The following is a 15,515-nucleotide window of genomic DNA, read 5'->3' on the forward strand; positions in this document are numbered from 1 at the left end:
GGGACACTCAGTTGATGTCAGCAGAGAATTGCTTGGTATGGAAAACATACTTGGTGTCAGAATTGTGCAAAACCGTTTTTTCCTTTTAAAAAGGAATGACAGAATTAGAAAATCATCATTTTGCAACCATAGTGTAATAATAAATTTAGGCAATGATCATAATACATCCTAAAACTAATGCATGGAAGTTTGTTTAAATAAAAGCAGTGTACACACAGTCTCAAAGTATCACTGCCACTACAGAGTTACAAAGGAGAAAAATACCTTTGCAACAAAGAGATCCGGAAAACATCATCTGAACTAATAATTAACATCAGCATCACAAATAAAGGGACAAATTGACATCACCTGTGCAGTAACCTGAATCTAATTATGAGGAAATAATCAGACAAATCTAGATTTTAGGAAATTTTTTTGAGACGGAGTCTCGCTCTGTCACCCAGGTTGGAGTGCAGTGGTGCAATCTTGGGCTCACTGCAACCTCCGTCTCACAGGTTCAAGCAATTCTCCTGCCTCAGCCTCCCGAGTAGCTAGGATTACAGGCGCCTGCCACCACACCTGGCTAATTGGCTAATTTTTTGCATTTTTAGTAGAGATAGGGTTTCACTGTGTTAGCCAGGATGGTCTCAATCTCCTGACCTTGTGATCCGACAGCCTCAGCCTCCCAAAGTGCTGGGATTATAAGCATGAGCCACCACACCGGCCAGGAAATTTTGTTAGGACAATTTAACTAGATCCTTGTCAGCTGTCTTGTACAATGTCTATGTCAATGTGGGATCCAGAAACCTTTGGGAGAGCAACTGTTGGTGAAGAGAGGTTACTCCTTCCCCTCTCCACCTCCTGGGGAGGGGAAAAATGAGTATTTTTCTGCTCTAAATCCAAGTGAGGAGGAGCTTCACAATTCACAAAGGTTAGGGATGCCTACAAGAACGGGAGTGGAGCCAGACGGGGTGGATGTCTGTTTGGACAGGAGACTTGCTGATGTGAAATGTGTACCTATCTAAGCAGCCAAAGAAGACAGAGGAGGCAGGGCTGGGAGACGGAGAAGAGAATGGAACTGCTTGCCTATATCCTTTGTTTCTCAGGGCAAGAATAAGTGAGTTCCCATGGGTCATATGAATTCTGTGGAATGTGGGTGAGTCTGAGTTATCTTGATATTTCCCTGTTCAAGAAGCCTCTAACTAACTGGATAACAGCAGCAACAAGCTAAGTACATCTTTTGGTAGTAGTCAATAGCAGGACAAAGGAAGTTAATCCAGAGCAATCATTCACATAAGACCCCAGGGAGTCCCCAAAAGTAACATTTGGAGACTCACACATGCACCCCAATGAGAAAGCCAGCACTCACCTACTCCTCAGAGGGGAGGAACAACCAAACAATATCAGCCAGAGAGGCAACGATCACCAACAAAGAGATCAATGTCTCCTAGGAAAACTAATGTTATCACTCTTAGAACACATCTTCATCCTTCAGTCTCAACGTAAGTCTTGCCCCTGTCCCATGAAGACTGCGCTGAATACTGACACAGCATGTGAATAAGACACTGCAGTGTTTCTGCACATGTAACCCAGAACTTAAAGTGTAATAATAATTTTGAAAAAGACACTGCAGTGAAGTGACTGCCTATGGCATGGATATGCCTTTGTGAACTGGCATTCATCAACACAGTCCAGGTCTCCTCCAGTCCTTAGTCACTAGGACACAGAGAACACTTCTGAGAGAGACCTCTCTTATTCCTACCCAGGTGGTTCCAATAGGACCAGAGGCTCACTTTCCCACTTCTAGAAAGCCCAAGACTCATTTTGGAGCAGGTGCAACTTGGAGCATAGGAATCTCTTTGTGATGGTCCATCTGCCTAAGACACAACACCTAGCCATCCCCTCTTTGACTCCTGCTGCTTCACCAGTGCCCTAACACAGAAAGTAGACACAAGGTCCCAATGTATCTACCCTGGTCACTTACTTTCTTTCCTCATTCTCCTTGCATTTCTCTCTCCTCCCATTCAAGTCAAAAGAAGCTCTTCTCAGTTACAAATTGGGAGATTCAGGTGAAACTCTGTTCCCTCGCATAATAGTTGTCCAGAACATTTTGTATATTCTCCTAAAATCTTAGGCTTTGGGAAGTTAAAACCACAAAGATCATTTCTTCTGCTCTCTGCCTTTCCTGTCTTTGAAGAAATGGGCACAAGTCAGCCTAAATGCTACAACTGGTAATAATATGGGGGATAGAAAACAAATGGACATAATAAATCACAATAATTACCCTACAACATTTTAAAATAAATATATCACAGTTAACAAACGAGACAAAAACTTCACAGAATAAAAGTGAGTGCAGAATGTTGTTACTGAATGTTAAAAGAGAAAGGTTTGACTTGAGACAAAATATTCGGGAAAAGCAGATAGTCTGCCTCAATACTTTTAAAGAATCCCATCACCTTTAAGAGTATATACAAATAACTGGGGATAGAGTCACTCCTTCCTTCAATTTTTTAACTTATTTATTTTTAAATAGAGACGGGGTCTCGCGATGTTGCCCAGGCTGGTTTCAAACTCCTGGCCTCAAGTGATTCTCCTGCCTTGGCCTCCCAAAGTGCTGGGATTACAGTCATGAGCCACCACTTCCAGCCAGAGTAACTCTTGTATCAAACGGAGAGTTTCTTTAGAGCAGTAGCCCAGTGATTTCTGAAAATACTTTGGAAACATCTTATAAATGGCTGCAGAGGATTGATCCTAACACACTGGGTAGTGGAGGGGCCATCCATGTGAAGGAATCTGAGGACTAGGAAGCAATAGAATCACATGATGCTACAGCTAGAAAAGTCCTAGAGATCATCTAGAACACCGCCTCCATTTATTACTTCAAGAAACTGAAGTTGACAGTGGGATGACTTCTAAAGTCAGAAAGAGACAGCAGCAAACCCAGGTTAAGAACAAGGATTCAACTGGGCTTGGTGGCTCAATGCCTATAATCCCAGCACTTTTGGAGACCAAAGCAGGCAGATCACTTAAGGTCAGGAGTTCAAGACCAGCTTGGCCAACAAAAATACAAAAATGAGCCCGGTGTGGTGACACATGACTGTAGTCCCAGCTACTCGGAGGCTAAGGCAGGAGAATCACTTGAACCAGGGAGACGGAGGTTGCAGTGAGCCAAGATTGCGCCACTGTACTCCAGCCTGGGTGACAGAGTGAGAGAGACTCCATCTCAAAAAAAAAAAGAAAAAGAATGAACAGGGACTCAATTACTTTTCTTAATAATAACTTTGTTTTTAATTGTAGAGATGGGGGTCTCACTCTGTTGCTTGGACTAGTCTTGAACTTCAGCCTTAAGCCATCCTCCCGCTGCAGCCTCCCAAAATGCTGAAATTACAAGCATGAGCCACTGTGCCTGGTCAAAAATAACTTTCAACTATTAAGAAAAATTTAAGGCCACAATCCCATATCCTAGAGACAAATTTGGTTAATATTTTGATAATTATTTTCCTAATAATTTTTCTTATATTGTATAGATGCATTTACATAAGTGTATACATGTGCTCAGGCTGCCATAACAAAATAACACAGGCTGAGGAGCTTAAACAACAGCAATTTATTTTCTCACAGTCTGAGGCTGGAAAGCCCAAGGTCAATATTCCCACAAGGTTTGGTTTCGGTGAACATCTCTTCCTGGCTTGCAGATGGTCACCTTTTTGCTGTGTCCTCACATGGTGGAGAGAGCAAGTTCTGGTGTCTCTTCTTCTTAAATGGGCCCCGGCCCTATAAGATTAGGGCTCCACCCTAATGACCTCATTTAACCTTTATCACCTCTCAAGTCCTATGTCCAAATACAGTCAAATTGGGAATTAGGACTTCAGCATATGAATTTGGAGGGGACACAATTAAGTTCATAGAATTCTGCCCTAGCCTCCCATAATTCATGTCTTTATCACACGCAAGATACATTCATTCCATCCCAACAGCCCCAAAAGTCTTAACTTGTTCAATTTCCACTTCAAAGTCTAAAGTCCCAAGTCTTATCTAATTATCATCTAAATAAGACTTGAGTGATCGTGAGTAAAGAGTCACCCTAAAGCAAAATGCCTTTCCAGCTATGAACCTGTGAAACCAGACAAGTTATGTGCTTCCAAAATACAATGGTAGGGCAGACATAGGCTAGACATTCCCATCCCAAAAGAGAGAAACAGGGAAGAGAGGAAGGGGTGACAGGTCCTAAGCAAGTTCAAAGCCTACCAAAGTGAATTCCATTAGATCTAAGACTCAAGAATAATTATCTTTGGCTTGATATTATCTATCTCCTTGGCTTTTCAGGAGCTGCCTCGCTGTGACAGGCCTGCCCTCTTACATAATGAAGTAAATGACCTTGCCCCCAGGTCCGTGGTGAGGGTGGCAGCCCTGATGACCTCTGTCACTTTGAGGGTAATTCTTTCCTTTCCCTGGAAAACAGCACAGATTCACAGTCAAATAGCTCTATGGTCCAGTCTTCTAGAACCTAAGAAGTCCTACAGTCTTCCTTCACTCATTTCTCTCCTCTTGCATTTTACCATAAGCAGTAAGGGAGAGCCACATCACATCTTCAAAACATTGCTTAGAAATTTCTCCTGCTAGATATGCAATTTAATTGCTCTCAGGTTCTACCTTCTACAAAACACTAGAACACAAGTCAGCCAAGTTCTTTGCCACCTGATAACAAGGATCATCCTTCTTCCAGTTATTTCCTTATTAACTGTTTCTGAGACCTCACAAAAATTGCCCTTAAAATCTACACTCATACCAACATTCTGATCATGATTAATTATACATTTTCCAAGGTGGAAGTTTTCTCTGTAGCTCTCTTCTTTTCTTTCTAAGAAAAATATTTCTAAGAAAAATCTTTCTAAGATTTCTGCCCTCACCAGAATCACCTTTCATGCCCATATTTCTAACAATAATCCCTTTATGGAAATCTCAGTTTTTTCTAGCATGCACCTCAAAACTCTTCCACCTCTACCCATCACCCAGTTCCAAAGCTACTTGCGAATTTTTTGGTATTTGTTTCACCAACGATCCATCTCTTAGTACCAAAATCTGCAGTAGTCTTCTTGGATTGCCTTAACTAAATACCTTAGACTGGGTATCTTAAGCAACAGAAATTTATTTCTCACAGTTCTGGAGGCTAGAAAGTCCAAGATCAAGGGGCCAGCTGATTCAATTCCTGGTGAGGGCTTTCTTCCTGGCTTACAGATGGCTACCTTCTTACTGTATCCTCACTTGGTAGGGACAGAGTTCTGCTATCTCTTCTTCTTGTGAGGGCACCAGCGCTATCAGATTATGACCTCACTTAACCTTTATCACCTCCTCACAGGCCATATCTCCAAATATAATAATATTGGGGGTTAAGGCTTCAATATATGAATGGGGGATAGACACAATTAAGTTCATAGCAATGAGTCTTAAATTGCTTATGTATATATATGCATATATACACACACACTGAGGGTTTTAAGTTGACCCTTAAACAACATAAGCTTGAACTACATGGGTCCTCTTACGGATCTTTTTCAATGAGACACAGACAGAAAATGCAGGATGTGAAACCCGCATATACAGTGGGCCAAGTTTTCATATAGGTGGGTTCCTAAGGGCCAAGTGAGGAACTTGATTATGCACAGATTTTGGTACATGCAGGGGTCCTGGAACCAATCTCCCAAGTATACTGAGGGATAACTGTAACACTTTTTTTTTTTTACCAAGTTTCACGAAAATGTTCCTATTATTCAAAGCATGATTTTTAATAAATGCATAATATTCTACCTTAATGACTATTATTTTTTACTGCTGTTTAACTATTAAGTCATTTTCAAATTTTGCTACTTAAATAATTCTGCAGTGAACATCTTTGTACATATATGTTTGTCTGCTCTGATGACTGAGGATAAATTTCCAGAAATTCAGCTGCTGAGTCAAAGTCGATTACCATTCAAAGACTTGGTACATATTGATAAACTGCTTCCCAGAAACCTGTAAGAATGTATACCCCCATCTGAACACAGATTATAATTAGAATAAACTTTTTTTATAAACAAAAAAAGATCTATATCATAAATGACCAAAAAGGCACAGTTTTGTTTTTTGTTTTTTGTTTTGGTGAAACAGAATCTCTGTTACCCAGGCTGGGGTGCAGTGGCATGATCACGGCTCACTGCAGCCTCCATCTCCCCAGGCTCAGGTGATCCTCCTGGCTCTGTCTCCCAAGTAGCTGGGACTACAGGTATGCAACACCATGCCTGGCTAATTTTTGTATTTTTTTGTAGATATGAGGTTTTGCCATTTTGCCCGGGTTGGTCTAGAACTCCTGGGCTCAAGTGATCCACCCATCTCCACCTTGCAGAGTCCTAGGATTACAGGAGTGAGCTACAGTGCCTGGTCAGATTTTTTTATTATTATATTAAAGATTTGGCCAGGCATAGTGGCTCATGTCTGTAATCCTAGCACTTTTGGAGCCTGAGGTGGGCAGATCACTGGAGGTCAGGAGTTCAAGAACAGCCTGGCCAACATAGTGAAACCCTGTCTCTACTAAAAATACAAAAAAAACTTAGCTGGGAGTGGTGGCATGGCCTGTAGTCCCAGCTACTTGGGAGGCTGAGGCAGGAGAATTGCTTGAACCCGGTAGGCAAAGCTTACAATGAGCCAAGATCATGACACTGCACTCCAGCCTGGATGATGGAGCAAGACTCCTTCTCAAGAAAGGAAAGAAAGAAAAAAGAGAAAAGAGAGAAGTGAAAACAGAAAAGGATAGGAAAAGGAAAGGAGAGGAAAAAAGGAAAAGGAAGGGAAAGGAAAGAAGGAAGGAAAGAGAGAGGAGAGAAAGAAAAGAAAAGAACAAAGAAAAGAAAAGAAGGAAGGAAGAAAAGAAGGTAGGTTAAAGAGGACAATAAATGAAATGTACGGTTATTGATTAGATCATGGCAGGGGAGGGCTATAAAAGTATATCAAAGAGATATCTGCGCTCCTATGTTTGTTGCAGCACTGCTCACAACAGGCAAGATTTGGAAGCAGCCTAAGCTTCCATCAGCAGAGAATGGAAAAGGAAAATGTGGTACATAAACACAATGGAGTACTATTTATCCATAAGGAAAAAAAAGATGAGATCCTGTCATTTGCAACAATATGGATGGAACTGGAGGACATTGTGTTGAATGAAATAAGCCAGGCAGAGAAAGACAAACTTCGTATGTTCTCACTCATTTGTGGGAGCTAAAAATTAAAACAATTGAATTCATGGAGACAGAGAATAGAAGGATAATTACCAGAGGCTAGGAAGGGGAGTTAGGGGTGGGAGGAGATTAGGGATGGTTAATGGGTACAAAAATATAGTTACCTAGAATGAGTAAGATCTAGTATTTGCTAGCACAATAGGGTGACTATGGTCAACAATAATTTATTACACATTTTTAAATAACTAAAAGAGTATAACTGGAATATCTGTAACACAAAGAAATGATAAATGCTTGAGGTGATGGATACCCCATTTACCTCGATGTGATTATTACACATTGTACGCCTGTATCAAAATACTCACGTATTCCATAAATACCTACTAGGTACCCATAAAAATTAAAAATTAAATAAAATTTTTTAAAATATAAAAAAAAGCTTTCAAAATATTTTGGGGGACAATTAGGGAGTTCTTAATATAGACTGTATTATAGACAATATTACTGTATCAGTCTTAAATTTCTTGATTGTGATCATGGTATTTCAGTTATGTTGACTTTCCTAGCTCTTAGCAGAAACATGCTGATGTGTTATAGCGTGTGCAGCTTATATTCAAATGATTCATAAAATACTTGTATTTTTGTGTATGTATGTATGGAGACAGAGACAGAGCAACATGAGAGAAAAATAAGAGGGGGATGAGGGAAAGAGCAAATCTGGTAAAATGCTTGTCACTAAACCTAGTAAAGGGTAATGAGTGCTCTTGGTACTGTTCTTTCAACTTTTCTAAGAGGTTTTATTTCTCAAAATAAAAATATATGAGGAAGCAGGCAAAAGACAAGAATGGCTTATTCATAGAAAAATAACATAGACTGTAAACACATGAAAAATGTATGAGAATAAAGTTGCTTGATTATTTAAGGTTTTTTATTTCCTCCTGCCCTCTTGGCATTTGCACTTTAATCACTTCAATTGCATTTCATCAATGAGATCTGGAAAGAGTAGGAAGTGAAATCTCAATCATTACATTTTGCTTCTCATTAGCAGTCCTAGAAAAAGGTTTAAAAGATTAAATCAATCAAAATGAACTCATTACAATGAGTTTTGAAAAGGACCTGTAAACCTGAAAACTTGGTTTTCAACTCAGACTCTTCTGACCTCCTATGACCTTAAATGTTCGGCCCTAAATAGCAAAAAACAAAAGTTAGTAATAAATCATATGAAAAATAGGCTTTCTTTAAATAAAGAAAAAAAAATGTTCACCTCTACCATTGGCCTTTACTTTTATCAGGAAAGTGGGCCTATAGAATGTACCAAATTGAAGGCAACCAACGGATTCACAAACCATGGACAGAGGTTTTCCTTTTCAGAAACAATATGAAGGAAGCAATATAACACAGTGGTTCACAAAGAAGTAGGGGCTACTAAGTCAGGTTTTCTGTGTTTGAATATTTACTTCACCAGTTACTAGCTATGTGATTTGTGGCGAATTACTCAATCTATTTATGCTTCAGTTTCCTGATCTCAAAAATGGGAACAATAGTAAAATCTGTCTTAGGGGTGTTGTGAAGTTTAAAAAAGTTAGAATACTTAAGGTCTCAGAATGGCATCTGGCATACTGTAAGACCTCAATAGTGTTAGCTGCTATGATTTGTTTGTTTTGAAACATGGTCTTGCTCTGTTGGCCAGGCTGCAGTGCAGTGGCACAATCATGGCTCACTACAGCCTTGATTTCCCAGGCTCAAGTCATCCTCCCACCTCAGCCTCCCAAGTATCTGGAACTACAGGCACGTGCCACCACACCTGGTTAATTTTTTTTTTTTCCTGTAGAAATGAGATCTCAGTATGATGCCAAGGCTGCTCCTGGGCTCAAGCAATCCTCCTGCCTCAGCCTCCCAAAGTGCTGGGAACCAAGCCTAGCCTATACTTCTTATTATTGCTAATATTACAACAACAAATGATACAATCATTACCATCATCTTCAACTTATAGTTGATGGAGTTTGGCATGAGACAGAAAAAACAGAGTAACATAAAAGTATCACAATCCCCCCCCTACACACACACACACACCCCTACACACACGTACACACATCACAGGTTGGAAAAGTGAAATAGATCAGACTCTAAGTCAGTCCTTTAGTGTCCCCAGCTGTTTTGAGGGAAACTGAGGAGAAGGTAACAATATACCAAAAATGTATGGCTCATTTCAAGAAGTAATCTGTGTGATCTTAACAAATCAATCTCAGGAGAAATAAGTCAATCATTTATCAAATTTTATTGAGGTGTACTATGCGTCAGGTATTGAGTCAAATGCAAAGAACAGAAAATGGAACAATGTCTGTGTCTTTTAAAACTTGGTGTTCATGTCAAAGAAACATACATATGTCATATGATGGATGTGCACATGGAACAGTGGAAGCACATAGGAGAGACCTAAGTTAGACTTAGGGGAAGCAGAAAACAGCACAAAGATTACCCAGAGTGATGATATTTAAGCTGAGCCTTAAAGAATAATAACAGGTAAACAGGGATAGAGGGGGTCAAATCATTCCTTCAGGGGTAGAAGCTAGCAAATGTAGAAAAAAAGATGAGCCCTACTCCCCTGCCTATAGCCAAACAAAACCAAAAAACTTCTCCCTAAAGCTACAAGACAGATAGCCATCAGAGGAAGGCACCTGAACAGATGTGCTTCAGGAATATCTTCTGCTTACACACATGACATCCCCACCCTCCCCAGCTCAGAATAACCCATATTCGGAGAAGCAACAGAAAGCTACAATTAAGAGATTCGAAGACAAGTTTCTCACTTACAACACTGGGCGGCAGCAGTGGGCAATGGCTTCCTCTGGCTTTCTTCTTGACTAGAATACTAGAAGCAGAAAGGAGAAAATAAATAAATAAATACAATCAGAAGCCCAAGTAAAGAGAGGGAAAAAATCACAGCTACCTATAAAAAAGTTTAGTGTTTGCAGACAAAATTTTTATTGAACAGAAACAGAACATCCTGCTCCTATTTTCTCTGTGTGATCCTGACATAGAGGCCAGACTATCGGTTATGGCCCTGGCCAAGTGAGACAGGCTAAATACAGCAGGATAATGAAGAACTGTCCTGACCAAGGGCACCTGGGCACCCACTCAGCTCTGCCAGGCAGCTGTAGAAGGTTTGGTCTTAGAATCCTTAGAATATTTCACAGTCCTCTGAGTTTTCCTAGAGCTAATGTTTAGGAGATTTCCCTATTCAGGTGATGCAAGTGACAACCTATCTGGGGTTATTTTCTCATTTTTAAGTAATAGTGCTTCTTTGCTCATAAGGTCACATGGGAAATAAGTGGAACTGCTTACCTAAGCATGTGGTGCAATATCTGGTATCTACAAGAGTTTCTCTCCCACTAGCACTGTAACCTCTGCCATCCCACTCACCATGACCACCACAAAAACAAGTACACGGTACTGAAGACATAAGAAAACGTTCCACAAAAGGAAAAGAATTATGTCCAAATCTTGAGGATGGGCCCGATTTAGAAGGCAAAACAGAAAGAGAAAGGCACAAACAAATCAACAGAGTCTGGAAGACAGTGAGGACAGTCTGGTTCAGAGTCCATTGGAGAATTAGAAAAGTATATCTTTGGCCGGGCACAGTGGCTCATGCCTGTAATACCAGCACTTTGGGAGGCCAAGGCAGGTGGATCACCTGAGGTCAGGAGTTTGAGACCAGCCTGACCAACATGGCAAAACCCCATCTCTACTAAAAATACAAAATTAGCCGGGCGTGGTGGCACACGCCTGTAATCCCAGCTACTAGGGAGGCTGAGGCAGAAGAATCGCTTGAACCTGGGAGGCGGAGGTTGCGGTGAGCCGAGATTGTGCCATTGCACTCCAGCCTGGGCAATAAGAGCAAGACTCTGTCCCAGAAAAAAAAAAGAAAAGAAAAATGTATCTTGGCCAGCAACTTGCAAACATGAGATTTGGAGATCTCATCCTGACCTGGTCACTTATTCATAAGCTATGAGATCCGAGGCAAGTCAGAGCTTATCTAAAACTGCCAATGAATGAGTTACTTATTAACTCAACAAATATTGAGTATCCACTATGTACAAAGCCTTGTTCTAGGCACTGGGAAAACAGAATTTGTAAATCATGGTAAGAATTCGAACTTTTCTAGTGTGCTGAGAAGCCCTTTTGGGTTTTAAGCATGAGAGGATTATGGTTTGATTACACTTTTAAAAGATCTGGCTGCTGTATGAGATGAACTTTAGGGAACACTAGGGGAAATAGAGTAATTATTGCAACAATCCAGACAAAAGTTAATGGTGTTGTACAAAACATTATGAGTATCAGTAGTTAAGAGCATTTCAAATGGTTGGGATCCAAAATACAAAACACTTTTTGTATATAAATACACTTTATAAGCAATAAAGTATGGTACAAATGTCAGAGGTAGATACTATTATTACTAATTTCCATGGAGAATAAGAAAAGTCAAGCACAGTGTAAACAATATGATAGCACTAGCAAAACTGCCAATAACAAAAATGTTCAAAACATCTTTTTTTAGACAGATTCTCGCTCCTTCGCCCAGGCTGGAGCACTGTGGAGTTATTTCGGCTCACTGCAACCTTCGCCTCCCGAGCAATTCTCGTGCCTCAGCCTCCCGAATAGCTGGGATTACAGGCGTGAGCCACCACACATGGCTAATTTTTGTATTTTTAGTAGAGATGTGGTTTCACCATGTTGGCCAGACTGGTTTTGAACTCCTGACCTCAGGTGATCCGCCCAGCCAAGTTCAAAACATCTCGAAGGTCAAACATCCACTCCAAAGTAACAAAAGGACTTGGTTATAAATAATAGCCACTACAAATAATTATGATTTTTATAAACAGTACATAGACATAACCATGAGGAATCCCAAAATTTTAAATATTAAGAAGAATTCAGGGGCGGAGCAAGATGGCATAGGAACAGCTTCAGTCTCCATCTCCCAGCGCGAGCGACACAGAAGACCGGTGATTTCTGCATTTTCAACTGAGGCACTGGGGTTATCTCACTCGGGAGTGCCTGACAATCCGTGAGGGTCAGCTGCTGCAGCCTGACCAGCGAGAGCTGAAGCAGGGCGAGGCGCCGCCTCACCTGGGAAGCGCGAGGGGGAAGGGAGTCCCTTTTCCTAGCCAGGGGAACTGAGACACACAACACCTGGAAAATCGGGTAACTCCCACCCCAATACTGCGCTGTAACACCAGCACACCGGAGATTATATCCCACACCTGGCCGGGAGGGTCCCACGCCCACGGAGCCTCCCTCCTTGCTAACACAGCAGTCTGCCGCAATCTAACCGCAAGGCAGCAGCCAGGCTGGGGGAGGGGCGCCCGCCATTGCTGAGGCTTAAGTAGGTAAATAAAGCCGCTGGGAAGCTCGAACTGGGTGGAGCTCATAGCAGCTCAAGGAAACCTGCCTGTCTCTGTAGACTCCGCCTCTGGGGACAGGGCTCAGCTAAAGGAGCAGAAGCCTGTGCAGACGCGAACGACTCTGTCTGACAGCTTTGAAGAGAGCAGTGGATCTCCCAACACGGAGGTTGAGATCTGAGAAGGGGCAGTCTGCCTGCTCAAGTGGGTCCCTGACCCCTGAGTAGCCTAACTGGGAGACATCCCCCACTAGGGGCAGTCTGACACCCCACACCTCACAGGGTGGAGTACACCCCTGAGAGGAAGCTTCCAAAGCAAGAATCAGACAGGTGCACTCGCTGTTCAGCAATATTCTATCTTCTGCAACCTCTGCTGCTGATACCCAGGCAAACAGGGTCTGGAGTGGACCTCAAGCAATCTCCAACAGACCTATAGCTGAGGGTCCTGACTGTCAGAAGGAAAACTATCAAACAGGAAGGACACCTATACCAAAACCCCATCAGTACGTCACCATCATCAAAGACCAGAGACAGATAAAACCACAAAGATGGGGAAAAAGCAGGGCAGAAAAGCTGGAAATTCAAAAAATAAGAGCGCATCTCCTCCTGCAAAGGAGCACAGCCCATCGCCAGCAACGGATCAAAGCTGGTCAGAGAATGATTTTGATGAGATGAGAGAAGAAGGCTTCAGTCCATCAAACCTCTCAGAGCTAAAGGAGGAATTACGTACCCAGCGCAAAGAAACTAAAAATCTTGAAAAAAGAGTGGAAGAATTGACAGCTAGACTAATTAATGCAGAGAAGGTCATAAACGAAATGACAGAGATGAAAACCATGACACGAGAAATACGTGACAAATGCACAAGCTTCAGTAACCGACTCGATCAACTGGAAGAAAGAGTATCAGCGATGGAGGATCAAATGAATGAAATGAAGCGAGAAGAGAAACCAAAAGAAAAAAGAAGAAAAAGAAATGAACAAAGCCTGCAAGAAGTATGGGATTATGTCAAAAGACCAAATCTACGTCTGATTGGGGTGCCTGAAAGTGAGGGGGAAAATGGAACCAAATTGGAAAACACTCTACAGGATATCATCCAGGAGAACTTCCCCAACCTAGCAGGCCAGGCCAACATTCAAATTCAGGAAATACAGAGAACGCCACAAAGATACTCCTCCAGAAGAGCAACTCCAAGACACATAATGGCCAGATTCACCAAAGTTGAAATGAAGGAAAAAATCTTAAGGGCAGCCAGAGAGAAAGGTCGGGTTACCCACAAAGGGAAGCCCATCAGACTGACAGCAGATCTCTCGGCAGAAACTCTACAAGCCAGAAGAGAGTGGGGGCCAATATTCAACGTTCTTAAAGAAAAGAATTTTAAACCCAGAATTTCATATCCAGCCAAACTAAGTTTCATAAGTGAAGGAGAAATAAAATTCTTTACAGATAAGCAAATGCTTAGAGATTTTGTCACCACCAGGCCTGCCTTACAAGAGACCCTGAAGGAAGCCCTAAACATGGAAAGGAACAAACGGTACCAGCCATTGCAAATACATGCCAAAATGTAAAGAACATCGAGGCTAGGAAGAAACTGCATCAACTAACGAGCAAAATAACCAGTTAATACCATAATGGCAGGATCAAGTTCACACATAACAATATTAACCTTAAATGTAAATGGACTAAATGCTCCAATTAAAAGACACAGACTGGCAAACTGGATAAAGAGTCAAGACCCATCAGTCTGCTGTATTCAGGAGACCCATCTCACATGCAGAGACATACATAGGCTCAAAATAAAGGGATGGAGGAAGATCTACCAAGCAAATGGAGAACAAAAAAAAGCAGGGGTTGCAATCCTAGTCTCTGATAAAACAGACTTTAAACCATCAAAGATCAAAAGAGACAAAGAAGGCCATTACATAATGGTAAAGGGATCAATTCAACAGGAAGAGCTAACTATCCTAAATATATATGCACCCAATACAGGAGCACCCAGATTCATAAAGCAAGTCCTTAGAGACTTGCAAAGAGACTTAGACTCCCATACAATAATAATGGGAGACTTCAACACTCCACTGTCAACATTAGACAGATCAACGAGACAGAAAGTTAACAAGGATATCCAGGAATTGAACTCATCTCTGCACCAAGCGGACCTAATAGACATCTATAGAACTCTCCACCCCAAGTCAACAGAATATACATTCTTCTCAGCACCACATCACACTTATTCCAAAATTGACCACATAATTGGAAGTAAAGCACTCCTCAGCAAATGTAAAAGAACAGAAATTATAACAAACTGTCTCTCTGACCACAGTGCAATCAAACGAGAACTCAGGACTAAGAAACTCAATCAAAACCGCTCAACTACATGGAAACTGAACAACCTGCTCCTGAATGACTACTGGGTACATAACGAAATGAAAGCAGAAATAAAGATGTTCTTTGAAACCAATGAGAGCGCAGAGCGGTTTGGTCGTTCGTTGGGCTTGTGTCGGTTCTTGGCTCGGCGATTGCGGCTTTTCTTCGGGCAGCGGAAGCGGCGCGGCGGTCGGAGAAGTGGCCTAAAACTTGGGCGTTGGGTGAAAGAAAATGGCCCGAACCAAGCAGACTGCTCGTAAATCCACCGGTGGGAAAGCCCCCCGCAAACAACTGGCCACAAAAGCCGCCAGGAAAAGCGCTCCCTCTACCGGCGGGGTGAAGAAGCCTCATCGCTACAGGCCCGGGACCGTGGCGCTTCGAGAGATTCGTCGTTATCAGAAGTCGACCGAGCTGCTCATCCGGAAGCTGCCCTTCCAGAGGTTGGTGAGGGAGATCGCTCAGGATTTCAAAACCGACCTGAGGTTTCAGAGCGCGGCCATTGGTGCGCTGCAGGAGGCTAGCGAAGCGTACCTGGTGGGTCTGTTTGAAGATACTAA

General features: G+C 41.9%; 1 protein-coding gene across 3 annotated transcripts in view; it reads right to left on the minus strand.

The window, feature by feature from the left end:
- UNC13B (unc-13 homolog B) overlaps positions 1-15,515 on the minus strand; it is a 247,593-nt gene that overhangs the window by 142,807 nt on the left and 89,271 nt on the right. For all 3 annotated transcript variants that reach the window (XM_023203253.2, XM_031933996.1, XM_023203254.2), the window contains exon 7: positions 10,008-10,065. In XM_023203253.2, coding sequence (XP_023059021.1) covers positions 10,008-10,065 — 58 coding nt within the window. The remainder of the gene's footprint in view (positions 1-10,007; positions 10,066-15,515) is intronic.

Source organism: Piliocolobus tephrosceles, chromosome 14 (assembly GCF_002776525.5).
Source record: "Piliocolobus tephrosceles isolate RC106 chromosome 14, ASM277652v3, whole genome shotgun sequence".
NCBI classification, from domain to species: Eukaryota; Metazoa; Chordata; class Mammalia; order Primates; family Cercopithecidae; genus Piliocolobus; species Piliocolobus tephrosceles.